This window comes from Macaca mulatta, chromosome 7 (assembly GCF_049350105.2).
Source record: "Macaca mulatta isolate MMU2019108-1 chromosome 7, T2T-MMU8v2.0, whole genome shotgun sequence".
NCBI classification, from domain to species: domain Eukaryota; kingdom Metazoa; phylum Chordata; class Mammalia; order Primates; family Cercopithecidae; genus Macaca; species Macaca mulatta.
In genome coordinates, this window is record NC_133412.1 from 161145600 (window position 1) to 161164320 (window position 18721).

At 36.9% G+C, this 18721-nt stretch overlaps 1 protein-coding gene across 2 annotated transcripts in view; it reads right to left on the reverse strand.

Moving 5' to 3' along the window:
• Positions 1-6860: 6860 nt before the first annotated feature.
• GALC (galactosylceramidase) overlaps positions 6861-18721 on the reverse strand; it is a 57417-nt gene continuing 45556 nt past the window's right edge. Inside the window, 3 exon segments of one of the 2 annotated variants that reach the window (NM_001044262.2) lie at positions 6861-9087; positions 14074-14150; positions 15558-15721. In NM_001044262.2, coding sequence (NP_001037727.1) covers positions 8941-9087; positions 14074-14150; positions 15558-15721 — 388 coding nt within the window. In that variant the 3' untranslated portion in view covers positions 6861-8940. 2 annotated transcript variants of the gene reach the window in all.

Genomic DNA, 18721 nt, shown 5'->3' on the forward strand with positions numbered 1-18721 from the left:
CTAAACTAAGCATTCACAGTGTGAAAGCCCTTGGGCCAAAGAATAATCAGGAAAGTGTTAGCTGAACAACTATCAAAATTATCACAGGGCTAGACGATATTTAAGATGTGAACAAATATAGTGGAGAGAACTCATTCAGCTCCCAGGGAATTCCATGCCTTAAGAACAGGGCTAGACTAGAGCTAGAATGCCCCAGGAAAATCAACCTCTCAGACTGAACCTGAACAGGGAAATAGAAAACACACATTTTCTGTATTTGGAGATCTTAACTCTTCTCACTCAGTAATTAACAGTAAACGTAGAGAGAAAATCAGTAAGTCACAGACATCAACACCATCAGCTAACATGACCTAATTAATATTTGTAAAACATTACAGCCAATCACTGCAGAAGGCAAATTATTTTTAAGGGTACACTGACTAAGATAAATTGGGTCATAAAACAAGTCTAAATACATTTAAGATAGCTGAAAGGAAACACAACATATTTTCTAATCACAACAGAATTAAGTTTAAATATCAATGGCAAAAAGTTATCTGGAAAATCTTCAAATACTTAGAAATTAAACATTGAACTTCTACAATAATTAGCACAAAGTTCAAAAAAGTATAAGATAATTTAGAAAATATTCTGAACTAAATGAAAATTAGAACGTGGATATTAAAATATGTGAGATGTAACTAAATAAATGTTTAAATTTTAGTATTAAATGCTAACATATTTTTTAAAAGATGATCTAAAATTGAAGATCTAAGCTTGCATCTGAAGAAGCTAGAATAAGAGTAAATTTAATCCAAAAGTAGACTAAATAATAAAGGTACAAGCAGCAATCAGTGAAACAGAAAAAAGTCTAAGAAATTTAGAACTGGTTCTTTGAAAGATAAATAAAATTGACAAAATTCTAATTAGACCAAGTAAGATAAAAAGAAAGCACAAATTGGCCATATCAGGAATGTCTTATAGACATTAAAATAAGGGAATATTTTAAACAATGTTATGCCAATAAATTAGACAATTTAGATGAAGTTGACAAATTCCTTAAAAGACAAATTGTCAAAACGGACATAAGAAATAGAAAAATTGGCCAGGTGCAGTGGCTCACGCCTGTAATCCCAGCTCTTTGGGAGCCCAAGGTGGGTGGATCACGAGGTCAGGAAATCAAGACCACCCTGGCCAACATGGTGAAACCCCGACTCTACTAAAAATACAAAAATTAGCTGGGCATGGTGGTGTGTGCCTGTAATCCCAGTTACTTGGGAGGCTGAGGCAGGAGAATCATTTGAACCCGGGAGGCAGAGGTTGCAGTGAGCTGAAATTGTGCCATTGCAATCCAGCCTGGTGACAGAGTGAGATTCCATCTCAAAAAAAAAAAAAAAAAATAGAAAAATTGGAACAGCCTTGTATCTGTTAAAGCTTCTCAGCCTCAAACCCACTCATTTGACCTGCTTTATGATAGTGGAGCTGGGTCTTGTCAACATTTCTCCTGTGTCAGGCGGCATACTTAAGTTTTATCAACAGAGGTTACTAAAGGGACACTGCAGGAGGAAGGAGCTTCTCTTCTCTGTCCCGGTGTGCTTTTTCCTTCTTGCTTCTGTGGCATGTGGCTACCAGCAAGCAGCATTTGGGACACTCAGTGAAGCACCTCTTCCAGTAGGAGCTGGAACAACCAGTGGCACTTACTGTGCAGGGATTTTCACCAACAACCCTACAGGTAGTTTCCCTGAAAGTTTCACCAGCACCACAAAGGGTGGCTTCCTAGCGAGTTTCAGCAGCACTCCAGGAGGAGCTTCCCAATGAGTCTGACACATACCCCAGAAGACAGTTTCCCACTGCCAGCCCCAGCACACAGCATCTCAGCAAACTCTAGGCCATTCCAGGGTCACACAATATCAACACTATATCATCTGCAGTGAGATCTGAGCCTCAGTCATGTAAGGAGGATCTCTTCCGAGTTTGTTGCCCTGTAAGTACCCTGCCCCAGCCTAGGAAGTGGCTGGTCTCTACATCTGCTCTTCCTGTATTCTTTGGAGTTCTCTCTACCCCTTAGTGGCTAATCTCATTACTAATTAATAATTCTTAACATTAGATTGGTCCTGGCATGGTTTCTGTCTCCTGATCAGACCCTGACTGACATAACTGATGGATTCTAAGGTTTAAGAACCTCACAAACTTTCAGAGAATAAAGGAGGAGGCAGCATTTCCAAACTGAATTTATGAGGTATCACCCTACCACCAAACCAGATAAAGACATTAGGAGAAAATAAAACTAGATCAATATTCCACAGGAACACAGACACAAACACTTTTAGCCAAATATTGACAGATTAAATTCACCAGTACATAAACAGGGTAATAAACCCCACTTGGTCATGACATATCTCACGAATGCAAAGTTGCTTTAATATTTGAAAATCAAACCATGTGATATATCACATTAACAGAATAAAGAAGAAAGACAGTATAACTATCTCGTTAGATGTAGAGAAAAAGCATTTAACAAATTCAGTACTCACACTTAATGGTGAAAGAGACGCTTCCTAAGATGAGGAACAAGGCTGATACATCTGCTCTTACCACTTCTCAACATTGTACTTGAAGTCCTGGTCAGTGCAATAAGGCAACAAAAGCATCAGAAATACAGCAGAAATATTGAAAAGGAAAAAGCAGAATTGTCTATATTCACAGATTACATAATTACATATGTAGAAAATTCTAAAGAATTTACCCAAAAAAAGCTAAACTAATAAGTGAATTTAGCAAGGGAGCAGGACTGCAGGTCAATATGCAAAAAACCAGCTGTGTTTCTATGTATGAATAACAAATAATAAACACCATTTACAATAGCATCAAAGACATAAAATATTTAAGGATACATTTAATAAAAAACATCTTCAAGATCTGTATGCTGAAAACTACAGAAACTGCTGAGAGAAATTATAGACTTAATACATGAAAAGGTGTAACTGCTCCTCAGCAAATGCCAAATAACTGAAATCGTAACAGTCTCTCAGACCACAGTCCAATCAAATTAGAACTCAGGATTAAGAAACTCACTCAAAACCACACAATTACATGGAAATTGAACAACCTGTTCCTGAATGACTCCTAAGTAAATAATGTAATTAAGGCAGAAATCAAGAAGTTCTTTGAAACCAATGAGAACAAAGAGAACATACCAGAATCTCTGGGACACAGCTAAAGCAGTATTAAGAGGGAAATTTATACCACTAAATGCCCACATCAGAAAGTGAGAAAGATCTCAAACTGACAACCTAACATCACAATTAAAGGAGCCAGAGAAACGAGCAAACTAATCCAAAAACTAGCAGAAGACAAGAAATAACTAAGATCAGAGAAGAATTGAAGAAGATACACGAAAAGCTCTCCAAAAAATCAATAAATCAAGGAGCTAGTTTTTTGAAAAAATTAACAAAATACATAGACCACTAGCTAGACTAATAAAGAAGAAAAGAGGGAAGAATCAAACAGACACAATAAAAAATGATAAAGGGATATCACCACTGACCCCACAGAAATACAAACTACCATCACAGAATACTGTAAACACTTCTAGGCAAATAAACTAGAAAATCTAGAAGAAATGGATAAATTTCTGGACACATATACCCTCCCAACACTAAATTAGGAGGAAGTCGAATCCCTGAATAGACCAATAACAAGTTCTGAAATTGAGGCACTAATTAATAGCCTACCAACAAAAAAAGCCCAGGACCAGATGGATTCACAGTCAAATTCTACCAGAGGTACAAAGAGGACCTGGTATCATTCCTTCTGAAACTATTCCAAATAATTGAAAAGGAGAGACTCCTCCCTAACTCACTGTATGATGCGTCATCCTGGTACCAAAAACTGGGAAGAGACACAACAAAAAAAGAAAACTTCAGGCCAATATCCCTGATGAACATCAACAGGAAAATCGTCAATAAAATACTGGCAAACCGAAACCAGCAGCACATCAAAAAACTTATCCACCACGATAAAGTCGGCTTCATCCCTGGGATGCGAGGCTGGTTCAACATATGCAAATCAATAAACATAATCCTCACATAAACAGAACCAAAGACAAAAACCACATGATAATAGATGCAGAAAGGGGCTTTGACAAAATTCAACATCCCTTCATGTTAAAAACTCTCAATAAACTAGGTATTGCTGGAACATATCTCAAAATAAGAATAGCTATTTATGACAAACTCACAGCCAATATCATATTGAATGGGAAAAAGCTGGAAGCATTCCCTTTGAAAACCGACACCAAGGCAAGGATACCCTCTCTCAACACTCCCATTCAACATAGTATCAGAAGTTCTGGCCAGGGCAATCATGCAAGAGAAAGAAATAAAGGGTATTCAGATAGGAGGAGAGGAAGTCTAATTGTCTCTGTTTGCAGATAACATGATTCTAAATTTAGAAAACCCATCATCTCAGCCCCAAAACTCCTTAAGCTGATAAGCAACTTCAGCAAAGTCTCAGGATACAAAATCAATGTGCAAAAATCACAAGCATTCCTTTACACCAACAACAGACAGGCAGAGAGCCAAATCATGAATGAACTCTCATTCACAATCGCTACACAGAGAATAAAATACCTAGGAATACAGCTAACAAGGGATGAGAAGGATCTCTTCAAGGAGAACTACAAACCACTCCTCGAGGAAATAAGAGAGGACACAAACAAATGGAAAAACATTCCATCCTCATGGATAGGAAGACTCAATATCGTGAAATGCCCATACTGCCCAAAGTAATTTATACATTCAATGCTATTCCCACCAAACTACCATTGACACTTTTCACAGAATTAGAAAAAACTACTTTAAATTTAGTCTGAAATCAAAGAAGACCCCGTATAGCCAAGAAAATCCTAAGCAAAAAGAACAAAGCTGGAAGCATCAGGCTAGCTGACATCAAATTATACTACAAGGCTACAGTAACCAAAACAGCATGGTACTGGTACCAAAACAGACATATAGACCAATGGAGCAGAACAGAGACCTCAGAAATAGCACCACACATCTACAACCATCTGATCTTCAACAAACCTGACAAAAACAAGCAGTGGGAAAAGGATCTCCTACTCAATAAATGGTGCTGGGAAAACTGACTAGCCATATGCAGAAAACTGAAACTGGACCCCTTCCTTACACCTTATACAAAAATTAACTCAAGATGAATTAAAGACTTAAAAGTAAAACCCAAACCATAAAAACCCTAGAAGAAAATCTAGGCAATACTACTGAGGACATATGCATGGGCAAAGACTGCATGATGAAAATGCCAAAAGCAATTGCAAAAAAGCCAAAATTGACAAATGGGATCTAATTAAACTAAAGAGCTTCTGCGCAGCAAAAGAAATTATCATCACAGTGAACAGGCAACCTACAGAATAAGAGAACATTTTTGCGGTCTACCCATCTGACAAAGGTCTAATATCCAGAATTTACAAAGAACTTAAATAAATATACAAGAAACAAACAAACAACTCCATCAAAAAATGGGCAAAGAATATGAACAGACACTACTCAAAAGAAGACATTTATGCACCCAACAAACATGAACAAAAGCTCAACATCACTGATCATTAGAGAAATGCAAATCAAAACCACAATGAGATACCATCTCGTGTCAGTCAAAATAAAAATATTAAAAAGTCAAGAAACAATAGATGCAGGAAAGGCTGTGGAGAAATAGAAGCGCTTTTACACTGTTGGTGTGAATGTAAATTAGTTCAACCATTGTGGAAGGCAGTGTGGTGATTCCTCAAGGATCTAGAACCAGAAATACCATTTGACCCAGCAATGCCATTACTGGGTATACACCCAGAGGAATATAAATCATTCTACTATAAAGACACATGCACATGTTAAGTTTATTGCAGCACCATTTACAACAGCAAAGTTATGGAACCAACCCAAATGTCCATCAACAATAGACTGAATAAAGGAAACGTGATACATATACACCATGGAATACTACGCAGCCATAAAAAAGAATGAGATCATGTACTCTGCAGGGACATGGATGAAGCTGGAAGCCATCATCCTCAGCAAACTAACACGGGAAGAGAAAACCAAACATTGCATGTTCTCACTCATAAGTGGGAGTTGAACAATGAGAACACATGGACACAGGGAGGGGAACAACACATACCAGGGCCTGTTGGGGGGTGTGGGGTGGGAGGTGAGGGGAGGGAACTTAAAGGATGGGTCAGTAGGTGCAGCAAACCAGCATGGCACATGTATACCTATGTAACAAACCTGCACCTTCTGCACATGTATCCCAGAACTTAAAGTAAAATAAAATTTTTTAAAAAGGTGTAACTGCTCATGGATTTGAAGGGTCCATATTAGTCAGATATCAGTTCTTTCCAGATATATCTATAATTTAAATGTAATCAAAATGAAAATTCCATCAGGTTCTTTGTAGAAAAAGAGAAAATAATTTTCAAAACATTTAAAAAAAAACATGTATCTAGAAGATGTAAAGAGCTCTTATAACTCAATAGAAAAGACAACAGAATTTTTTTAGATGAGCAAAAGATTTGAATAGATATTACATAAAACAAAGTATATAAATGTCTATTAAGTCCATGACATCTGCTCAACAGCTTTAGTCATCAGAGAAATGTACATACTATACACCCACAATTAAGGGTTAAAATTAAAAAGAACGACAACACAAGGCACTGACAAGAATGCAGAGTAACTGGAACTTTTAAACATTGCTGATGGAAGTGTAAAACCATACAATCATTTTGGAAAACAGTTTGGTAGCTTCTTATAAAGTTAAACATACAATTAACATAAGACCCAGAAATTTCACTCCTCTGTATTCATCTTAAATAGAAATATATTTGACACAAAGATTGTAAATGTGGACAGTTTTAATTGTAATAGCAGAAACTGGTGGGGAGGAAACAAATTGTGGTATATTCACACAATGTGTGAAAACTCTTCAGAAATAAGAAGGAATAAACCACTGAATCACACAACATGAGGACAAATCTCAAATCATTATGCTGACAGAAAGAAACCATTCATAAGAATACATAGTACATGATGCCACTTTCATGATGTTCTAGAACAAAGAAAACTAACCTATAGTGATAGAATTCGTATCAATGACTGCCAACAATTGGGAGTGAAAGGAACTGACTGAGCAGGTATACAAGAGAACTTTCTAGAGGGTGATGGAAATATTCTGAAACTTGACTGGAGTGTTGGTTACATGGGTATATCCATTTATCAAAACTCACTGAATTGTATACTTAAAGTGGGAACATTTTATTGTAAATAAATTATGACTCTACAATGTTAGTTTTTAAAATATTAGATATATCAACTGGAAATCACTTGGTTTTAACTGAAAAATGTTCTCTGTAACCTTATTTATTCTAGTACTTAGCTTCTTGTCTTCAAAAGCAATGTAAAACTTCACTGTAGCTAAGCCTATGTTAGACTCTTACAAATTCCTAAAGAGTAGAATTAGTTCAATGAGTAATTCTTACAAATAATTCTAGATTTACTTTACCCACATGAATAACGGATTTGCTACTTAGAGCCACATTAATGCTTAGTATAAATCATACTACATGATAAACATGCTCACATATATTTAAATATAAACATATTTGGACTTTAAAAAGTAAGTACATCTTAGGAGATGATCCAATTCTGGGAGTTAGCAAATGGCTAAGTGCTCCCCTCCTTCCACACATAAGGAGAGAAATCATTCATCAGCTGTGTGAGTCTGTTACCAGTGCCACATGTGAGGACAGACCACAGCACAGTGAGATGAGGCAGAGGAAATGCCTACAACAGCATTGGCTAGATCAGGTTTTCTTCCTTCTTCCAGCCACCTGGAAAAATGTTCACAGAGAGTTATAGTGGTTACAAGACCAAAACTTGGAATCAAAAGAATTAAATAATGCAAATAACCCAATTAATCTGATAATATCTATTACTGCAGAAGTAGTGTTAGAGGTAGTTTATTTATTTATTTATTTATTTTTTTTTTTTTTTAATTTTTTTTTTTTTTGAGACTGAGTCTGGCTCTGTCGCCCAGGCTGGAGTGCAGTGGCCGGATCTCAGCTCACTGCAAGCTCCGCCTCCCGGGTTCACGCCATTCTCCTGCCTCAGCCTCCCGAGTAGCTGGGACCACAGGCGCCCGCCACTTCGCCTGGCTAGTTTTTTGTATTTTTTAGTAGAGACGGAGTTTCACCGTGTTAGCCAGGATGGTCTCGATCTCCTGACCTCGTGATCCGCCCGTCTCGGCCTCCCAAAGTGCTGGGATTACAGGCTTGAGCCACCGCGCCCGGCCGAGGTAGTTTATTAAAGAGGCATTTTTTTCAATCATTCCACTCATCATATCCTGCATTTCAAAAGTATTATCTTAAAAAGGAAAATAAAAAAAATACTTTTTAGAGCATAAAACATAACAGGTTGAAGTGGTTTTCAAAAAGCTACTTCCAGTGTTCTTCAGCTTTCTATTATGGCAGCATCATCTTGTGCTGAAGACACTGGCTCATTTGGACACACGGTCAGCATGCATAAATACATCTCCATGATGATCAAGTTACTGCCATGTGCAGGACCGCTTGCAAGTAAGATGAAGAGAGCTACCTTAGTGTTAGCAGCAAGGCTTCGAGGTCTGTACTACTCAAACCACTCCTAAGGGTAGGGCCAATGCACAGTTTGAACATACCAGGTAATGTTAAAGATTCACCAGTTTTCCCCTTGGAATTAATTCTAACAAAATCTTCCAGGATAAATTAAAAATAAATTTCTCTCCCCATTTACTCTTCATTATTTTTAGCCTCGAAAGGCTCATATACTGTTCCAATGAAACAAGAATTGGCTCTGAACCAAAACCAAAAAGAAGGGAAGAAAATCCAGAGTATTCTATGATGCCCTGTAAGTATTAGCGTGTGGCTTCCACATGAAAGTTGTCAAACTGTGCAAATTCAAAGGAGTGAGTTCCAATTGCAGCCCAGCCATTCTTCGGAAAATTCACAGGGATGTCTGTCCACAGAGACTTGTCATTCAGCATGCCAGAGGCAAAACGACCCTGGAGTAGAAAGAAACACATTCCTTGAAACCATATGAAAATGGTCCTCTGAAGTCTGTTTCTTGATCATGTATGGCCCACTACTTAGTGGAGCAAATGTACTTCTCACTCAAGACTTAACCACAGCAAAACACAAATCCACAAGTTTGAGCAAAAGTTTAAAATAAAGAAGAAAACTCCGGCAAGAAATTCTTACCTACCTACTTAAATTGTTCCCAACGTACAAGGAATACCTCAATATTTCCTGTGCTCCATGAAAATGTAAAACCAACAAAAATGCAAAACTTTTCATGCATTATTATAAAGTTTTAGACAAAAGCTCATTAAAATAAAAAAAAACATTATTTATAAGTAGTCACACGTACAAGTGTTATGGCTAACAGCCACCAACTCTTCAGACATGACTGTGCTGGAGCCAAAACATCTGCTTCTACCTCATTGCTTCTCTAAGGTTTTCATTAAGCAGCCTCTGCCCAGCCAGAAGAAAAATAATTAACCTTTGCTTTTGTGTTGTGTTGCCATGAACAGAATATCACTTCAAAGCCACATGAAGCTCCTACCCTTAAGCTGAAAAAACAGTAACCATCAGTTAAAGTGATGATGGAGTAGGGTGCAGTGGGTAGAAGAAGGGAGGCATCTATAAGGTGTTACTTACTGGTTACTGACAGTGAAAGAAAAAATTACACCTTCCTCAGAAGCTTGCCATTCTACTTAGCTCAGTGCCTGGCACATGGTAAACAATAAATCTCAGCTCTTATTATCTTTATGATAATACATTTATGAGCATATATTCACAGCATACTAACTACAGCCAATCATTTAAAACTAGCTACTCTCAAAAGGTAAAGAGCTCAAAATTCAAAGCATTGGGCCAAGAACCAGAATAAATCTGCTTTTAAGTCTTGGAAGGATAATGTAATGGACTTTAATGTAGTTCTTTTTATTTTATGCATGGAAACACTGAGGCTTAATAGATTAAAACTCAAAGTCACAGATTTTTGCTCCAAGTCACTTAGCTCCAAATTCAGAGCCACATTCCTGTTACTACAGACTTGCACAGCTATCTTCAGCTCTAGAAGTGCTTACTGAACATCTTCTGCTGCCATCAAACACTCAGTATTAACATTGAGCCAAGGGACTCATATCACAAATCCCATTAAGCACAAAACCTGTCTAAGAGGACCTCATCTCTCCTGCCTCCCCAGGCTTCAGCCACCCCAGCCTCCAGGCTGCTCTTCACACAATGTCAGCTACACTTGCCTTTTGAACCAGCCATGTGGTCTGCTCAAATTGTTCTTCCCATCATTCAGGTCTGTACTCAAGTACCACCCACTCAGTGAGGTCTTTCCTCACCTCCCTGGTTAGAGAATCAGGGTAACAGAGCTACTTTATCTTATGACTATATTTTTTCTTCATAATCATAAACTTATTTACAAGCTTTCTATCTCAGGATAGCGCTCAGCAAACTATGACCTACATGCCAATGACCTTTTTTTTTTTCATAAACAAAATCTTATTGAAACACAACCACATCCATTCATCTACATATTGTCTACAGCTTTTTTCTCACAACAGCAGCAGAATTGGGTGGTGCCAGCAGAGACCACATGGCCCACAAAGTCTAAAATATTTACTCTCTGGCCCTTTACAGAAAAAGTTGCCAACTCCTGTCCTAGAAGAATATATGCTCTAAGAGAGCAGGAATCTTGTCTGTTTCATTCACTGCTGTATCCCTAGGACTTAGTAGAGTGCATATAGCAGGGGCTTAATAAAAATGTGTTGAATGTAAGAATGTAACACATTTAACCCTCAAGACAACCTCACAGAAGTTATCTGCATTTTACAGATAAGGAAACGGATACTCAAAGAGGTGGAATAACTTGCTAGAAGTCTCAGTATGTGTTAGTGAGGAAATATTAATGCTGTTCTTCTGGTTCCAAACACTCCTACTCGTAAGAATATTAACTTGACTCATTAAGTGCTTACCACATATCAGGTACTATATATATATTTTTTTTTTCTCATTGAATCTTCATAAGAAAAGTGTTCTTCATGATACAATGGATGGGAAAATTGAAGCTGCCCAATATAAAATACTTGCAAGTAGAATACAGTACACTTCAAAGTCCATTGTGCAACAGAGCTGGGACACGTCACCTGACAAGTGCTGAGAAGAATTCAACAGGTGGCTGACAGTGACAAAATCCTCACATTAGCTGAAATTTGGAATATGGGCAACATAGAAGATGATGTTTTGTTTTTTTTCATTTATGCAAAGAAGATTTATATGTCAAATACTGTTTAATGCACTGGGAATTTAAGACGAACAAGAAGACAAGGTCCCTGCTCTTATGGAGCTTATATCCTAGTAGGAGGAGATGGACAGACATGCACACACACACAAAATGAGAGCTAAAGGATAAGCAGCATGTAAAAATTAAGCCAGGTCAAAGTGACAATGGGTGCCTGACAGACTACTTTACTGCCGATAGTTGGAGAAGACCCTCAGAGTATGTGGCAAAAGTTGAGATTCAAGAGGAAGCAGAATGCCCATAGTTGAAGAAACACAAAATAATAGGAGTAGGGGAGTGAAGTGGGTGCAAACCGGCAAAGTCCTATCCATCCTAGTAGCAAGACAAGAGCCAATTTCTAAAAGTAGTGAATCACATTATATTAAAGACACACCAGAAAAAACAGCCAGAATAGTGAGGAGTGGCTGTATCAGAAGTACAGAACACAGAATGGGGGTCAAGAAGAAGGAACAGGATGTGAGGCAGCTGTTTTCAGTAAGTCCTGTTGACATTTTAACCAGGTATGCAAAGTACCTGAAGAAAATTAAGAAAATCTTTTAAATCTCATTCACGATTTCAAAAAAACTCATAAAGTTACTAAAACAAACTTAATCAAAGGTGTGCAAAAATAAAACTGAAGGACCTAGTGGCAAATCTTAATAAATGGTGACATACAGCATGCTTTTGTTCCTATGTTCTCTCATGGGGAAACACATTATTATTTAAAAAAATGTAATTTTTTCCCAAATTGATGTATAAATTTAATGTAATACCAGCACCATTTTTCAAATAATTGAAAGTTTGTTTTTTTAAAGTCAAATCGAATAATATATATAGTGAAATAGCAAAGATAATTTTGAAAAAGAAACAATGAGGAAGTTGCCCCACCAGATATCCATTCATGCATTTACCAAGTATTATTTGGACTCTTGCTCTGCCTGGCTCTCAGGCACTTTTCTAGGTGCTACAGAGCCAGCAGTGAGGAATATGGAGAAAGGCCTGTCACTAAAGGAGCTATGTGCTAGTGAAGGGAGTAGGAAAACACATTAACAATCAACAGAATATGTGTGACGTCACTTGGGATAAAACCTTTAGAGAAAAAAAAAGCAACAGAAAGGAGTTAGAGAGTGAGATGGGGCTATGTTTTCTATCAAGTGGTCAGGTAAGAAAACTCTGAAGGAAGCAAGGGAGTAACTATCATCAAAGCCTTTAGAATGTTAACACCAATTAAAAGTGTGATTTCGGATAATAATAGACAAACAATACGGAGAACAGAAAAAAGCTCAGAAACAAGTATATGCATATGTGCTGATTTGTTACATCAAAAAGGTAGCCTTTAAATTATGGGCAAAAGGATAGTCTATTGTAATAAACGATGGCTATCCATTTTTTAAAAAATTATATTCAATACTTCCCCTTAAAATTCACAAATAAATTTCTGATGTATTAAAAACTTACACATAAAAATAAATCCTAAACTTTTTTTAGTTTGGGGTAAAAATGTTCCTAACCTTGAAAAACAAGAAGGCCTTATTTAAAACATGAAACATAAAGGCAATGAATAAAAAGTGAAACATTTGACAGTATCAAAATATAAAACTTATAGTCATCAAAAATACCATAAGCAAAATTAAAATACACAAGATGGGAGAGCATAGTTGTGACATATGTAACAGACAATGGGTTACTATCCAGAATACATATTAAATTCACACAAATTTGCCAGAAAAAGACAACACGATAGAAAAATGAAGAAAGAAAGTGAACAGGCAATTCAGAGAAGAGAAAATACAAATAGCCAATAAACATTACATGTGCAAGCTCCCTAATTATCAAGGAAATACAAATCATATCTATGAGTTTGGAAAAAATCTTCAAATTCAATAATAGTGAATATTATTATAATTGCTATAAAATGGCTACATTTTGGCTAGTGTAGTATAGTTAAATAATCTATGCTACATCCAAACAAATCTTCAATATACATTATTATTAATGCTAAAAAAATTAGTGCTGTCATTTTGGTGGTTGAGAGGAGAGAATAAATTCCAAAGTTATTGGAATCTGATTTTTAATTTCTATTGCACCCTAAACAAAACTGTGAGGGAGCTATCTTGGGAGAGACCAGCACATTATAAACAAAAATTTCTCTGCACAGCATCCCTTGGAAGCACTGTCAAGCAGTAACTCATGATCACCCAGTGATTCTGAGGAATATTTTTATATTTCTATTATATTAAAATTAATCTGATATTTTGTCTGACAAAAAATATTCATGGAAACCAATTTCTAAAAAACTATGCTTATAATTGAAAAGCAAATTATTCTTAACCATCAAACATAAATGTATATGACTTTGCTTACATCTATAAGCTCCATGTATAGTCTTGGTTCAAGCAAACTTGAAAAAATAGTTCAATTATTGACTTTATCAATTATGCCTCAGTTTAAAAAACAAAATCAAATTTTTAAAAAAATAGTGACCTGATAAAGTCAACTGCTGATGGTTCTCACGTAGATTACCCTCACACACATAGCCACCCTAGGGATGAGTGGCTTCCCAGCATCACGGCAGATTCCTTGTCTCTCTTCATTATATGTCACAATTTCCCCCTCCTATTTTATAACAGAAAATTCTAGAAAGGCACAACAAAAGAATATTTTACCTCCAGATCCTCCAATCAGCAATACCTACCTTAATAGTTAATGTGAGTGTATACCATGTTTTTGCTGTAACTTCAACATGTCCTAAAGCATATATAATCCATCCAGCTGTAACACAAAAAGATTATCCTAATAGATATAATTTTGAGATCTCAATCACAGAGTCATTTAATTCAGTGGGGTTCTCAAGTGTCATCTGTATGTAGTAAAGTCAGCCTCAATAGAGAGCTGTCCCTTCATTCCCAGATCTACAACTGAGTTAAGCCAAAACATTTTTCATTTAGCCATGCATTTAATAGCATATACTGAGATCCTACTCTAAGCTGTATATCATATGTGAGCTCACAACAGAACCAGTGAAATAAACTTAAAAGCCAGTGACAGTATGAGGTGTTAGCATCTATAGTTCAAGTACACATTTATACATGACTGGATTGAATACGGAAGACAAGAGAGAGATAATATAAAATTTCCAACCAGTCAAATTGGTTACATGGTAATAGTATTCACTCAGAGGGAGAAAATAATAAGTTAATTTCTAGAATTACTGTTATTTGAATGCCTATGAGAACCCCAGCATAAAATTTCAAGTAGACAGTTTAAAACAGACAGTGGGGACTGCAGACACAGATTTAAATTCCTACTTCCAGTTTTGCCACTAACTAGCTTTGAGTCATTAGGCAAGTCAATTAACCTCACTGGTTCTCTGTTTTTTATTTCAATATCACTGAGGTAACTTCAGATTGGTAATGTTATGAATATATAACTCTTGTTCTAATATCCTTACTACCTACTTCCTCTTTAATTTTTATTTTATTTATGGAGTCAAAGCAAAGAGCAGCAAACTATAAAAGACATATTTTTAAATTAAGGTAAGAGGAAAATCAAGAGACTGAGAATCAAGAAAAGTCACCACTAGTAAGGTCTAGTTTCAAAGGAGTGGTGTGTACCAAAACCAATCTGAAGTGGACACAGTTCAATCTGAACATATTTGAAGCACCTATTCTGGATAAAATATCATCCTACCTAACACAAGGGCTGTAAAGATGACTGAGAAAAATCAAGCTATTTTCCATTCTATTTTCCATTTCTATGAGATTTTTCCATTTTAAGCAGATCAATCCCTCTCCCTATATTTCTATAAGTACAGCAGCAACATTCTTATACTCCTGCTTTTATTTATGGTGCCTCCTGAGCATTCTCCCCCTACCACCACTACCTCAGATGGTTTTGATACTATCTATGCAAATCCTATCCTCACAGCCCAGTTCAACCTCACAATACCCTAAAAAGCTTTGTACAATTATTTTCCCTTCCACAGAGTTGCCCCCATCTCTAGGAATTAAATAACTTTCTATAATTGTAAACTATTTGGTATTTGCTTACATCTCTTCCCAATTAGCTGTCCAAACACCTTGGGATGAACTTTTTTATCACTCCCACAAATAACAAGTAGGTGCTCAAAGTAACATAGCCTATAAGTCATATGGTATTTAAAAAAAAAAAGTCACTTACCTAAATCCCCTGTAACCCTGTAAGATCCATTTGCAAAAATCCAGAAGAAAATTCCTCTGGCACTTCTAATCAAAATACCACCTTTATTTACTCTTCCTGCAATGAACACACCTCCTGTGTCAGGGGTCTCTATGTAAACATCACATTTTATAGTCAGATTCGTCCTGCAAAATAAAACGGTTGACTAATACTCTTAAAATATGCCCTTTGTAACATAGTACAGATATGTCATTTCACAGCACATGCCTCCAAACTTCTAATTGAGGTGAGAATGTGATTTGCTAAGTCTGAGCCTGTAGCAGAGATGGGCTTCAAGAATCTTTATTGACAACAGTTTTAAATGTTACATGACTTAAGTCATTTCATTGCCTATTTAAATGATTACTGGACAATAATAGTTATGATTTTTAAGTTTCCTGAGAAAATATTTTTTTCTACAATAAAACAACTTCTCATCTTAAGAATACAATATTTTTAAAAGCCACTATTATCTATGAAAAATAAAAAGTAAAAAGTTCCACACAATTCTGAGGGAAAATGTTTATTCAAATTTCCAGCAACAAAGAGAGGTAATTAAGGCAATGCTAGGAGCCTCTGGGAGAACATAAGCTATTCCAGGGCCAATTTTTACATTTAAATCCAACAAAACTTTAAAACTCCAGAAGAAAAGATCTAAAATTATTTCTCTGCAAAGACCGCAGAGTTGACTCTCTAGGAGGGCTTCTCACACCTGAACAGCACAGAAATCACCAGGAGGGCTTCTTAAACTCAGTTCACTGGTCCTACCCCACAGCGTGAGTCAGTAAATCTGGGGCAGCCCCTTGAATTTGCATGTCTAACAAATTCCCAGGTGATGCTGATGCTGCTTACCCAGGAATGCCACTTTGAGGACCATTTTCCCCTATGAAGTATCTGTCTATAAGGAAGCAATAAAATCCTGGTTCTAGGCTCACTGATCCACAGCAGTCTATCAAAGATGGGAAAAAGATTCAGCTGTCCAGGGACTGAGCTTTTACAGTGAGCTCTCCTCCAGGTTTCCTCTTACAAATGCTACCAGGTACAACACTTTCCTTCTGGGATGCTACAACCACCCCAAACCAACATGATCTCTGAAAATATTTTACTTCCTACTCAGTATCTATCTGCAAGTAGGAAGAAAAAAGAAAGCCTGCACACAAATCAAGCAACATATCTCACATAAGACTGGAAACACCAATAAATCTATTCCAGAAATGGGTTGAGGGGAATGAGATCTAGAATTATATGGCTTTTACATTTGTATCTTATCAGTGAATTTTGCACAGTGAAATTTTACTATGTAAAGGAAAATATTACAAAAGTACCTACATCAGGTACACAGGGAGGACAATCCACACTTAATTATCTAAGCAGAGCTGGGCTACTTTACAGGAAGACCAAATGCTGAGTAACTCAAGCCCAGTCTCTCTTGCATGTCCTCTGACATCAGAGGGAGTTTTCTCTCCATAGATTATCACCAGCATGAAACCACTAGCAATCAACACTGGTTCTTCTATCCCTTACCTGCTTTCTGGTTCATCATAAGTTTGAAAGTGCTACAAATACTATCAGCACCATAAAATTATTCCATTTAGAGTTGGAATGAGAGAAGATCAAACTTTTTCCTTTTTTATATACCACATTCCAGAAAAAGTGATTCTTGTATCAGAACTTGCCAGGCAATTTCATAGATAATGAATGAAATAGAATAAAAGTGTGGTTTATTCTTCCACAGCCACAATCTCTCAGGAGTGCTGAAAGAACAAAAACTAGCCAATATATAAGGCAAATCTGATCAGAGAGAGAGTTCAGCTGTGTGCAGGTAAAGGTAATTTTGTGATTGTCTTTAAAGAATTCCAACCAATGCTCACTATCAAGATAGAAGTAGCCAGTTACACTACAATCCACCCAGTATAATCAAATTACTCTGCTGGTAAATAACTAAATCTACGTATAAGAGAGGAAGTTCTACTCAAAACACAACTCTAAAAACTGTGAGTAATGTGCACACATTGAGAGCAGATTTACTAAAATAGCACTACAGATAAACTAGACAAATTTCCCATTTCCTACCTTTAGGAAGAAGACGATTAAAATGAGGCTGTGAGATATACTCCAAAGAGAATGGGCTAGTGAGTCATACAGACCCGGCTTCTAGCCCTGGTTCTGCCATTTACCAGTGATATCTTGGGTAAATCTTACTCCAAAGATGCGGTTTCTCAGTCTGCAAGGTGGGGGCGATGATATCTCCACCATAAAGTGGTTATGTGGGAAATCCATCAAAGTGCCTACTATTATCCAATTTTTATTCCCTCCTTTTCCTACAATAAGTGGGCACAGCAGCCAGACAACAGAAATGAACAAGGGATTTGTGTGGATCTCTGAGCAGATCTGGCTGCCTCAAATAGAGGGTAGAATACTGGAAAATAACCCATAATAGATGAGACCAAATTATAAAGGGTCTTGGAAATCAGGCCTAGAAGTGGAAAACACAGGTAGCAGGGGAGAGTCACTGCATCTTCCTGAGCAGGGGAATAACATGATGAAAACAGGGATTCAGAAAGATGAAGGCAGTCCTTTCTTGACACGCATAATTGCGACTTCCTGGTTCCTTTCCTTTCAGAATGTGTCACTCTCTTCCTCTTCTACACGCTTCCCCATCCCTCATCCCCACCTCCTTATCCACTGCAATAGATCCTAGTAAAAATTGAGTATTGCTACTTAAATTGTGTAAAATCTTCAAATATATGAAGATGTGGGGGAGTAAATCTTTGAATGGTGCTATATCTCATTTCTATACTACAATTAAGGGGCTTCTCAATCTTTCTGGAGTCCCAGCCAGAAATAAGATTGAGTTTGAGTTTAGAAAGAGCCCTCTATAGTATTCAAGTGCATAGGGTATAGGGGACATCACAGAAAAAAAAGTTTCCTATATGGTGACTTCAAAACTGGAGATCAAAACAATGGGACCCATGCCTTGGATACTTAAACCCAGCCACTGGACTTACAATAAGACCATTGTCACAAATGAGGATGCCACGAACTCCACTGCCATAATCGGAAAATCTAGGTAAAGTTTCCTCCTCAGAGACAATGGCACAAGCAGAAATTCTGCTGTGTAAAAACACAAGCCACAAATGTCATCC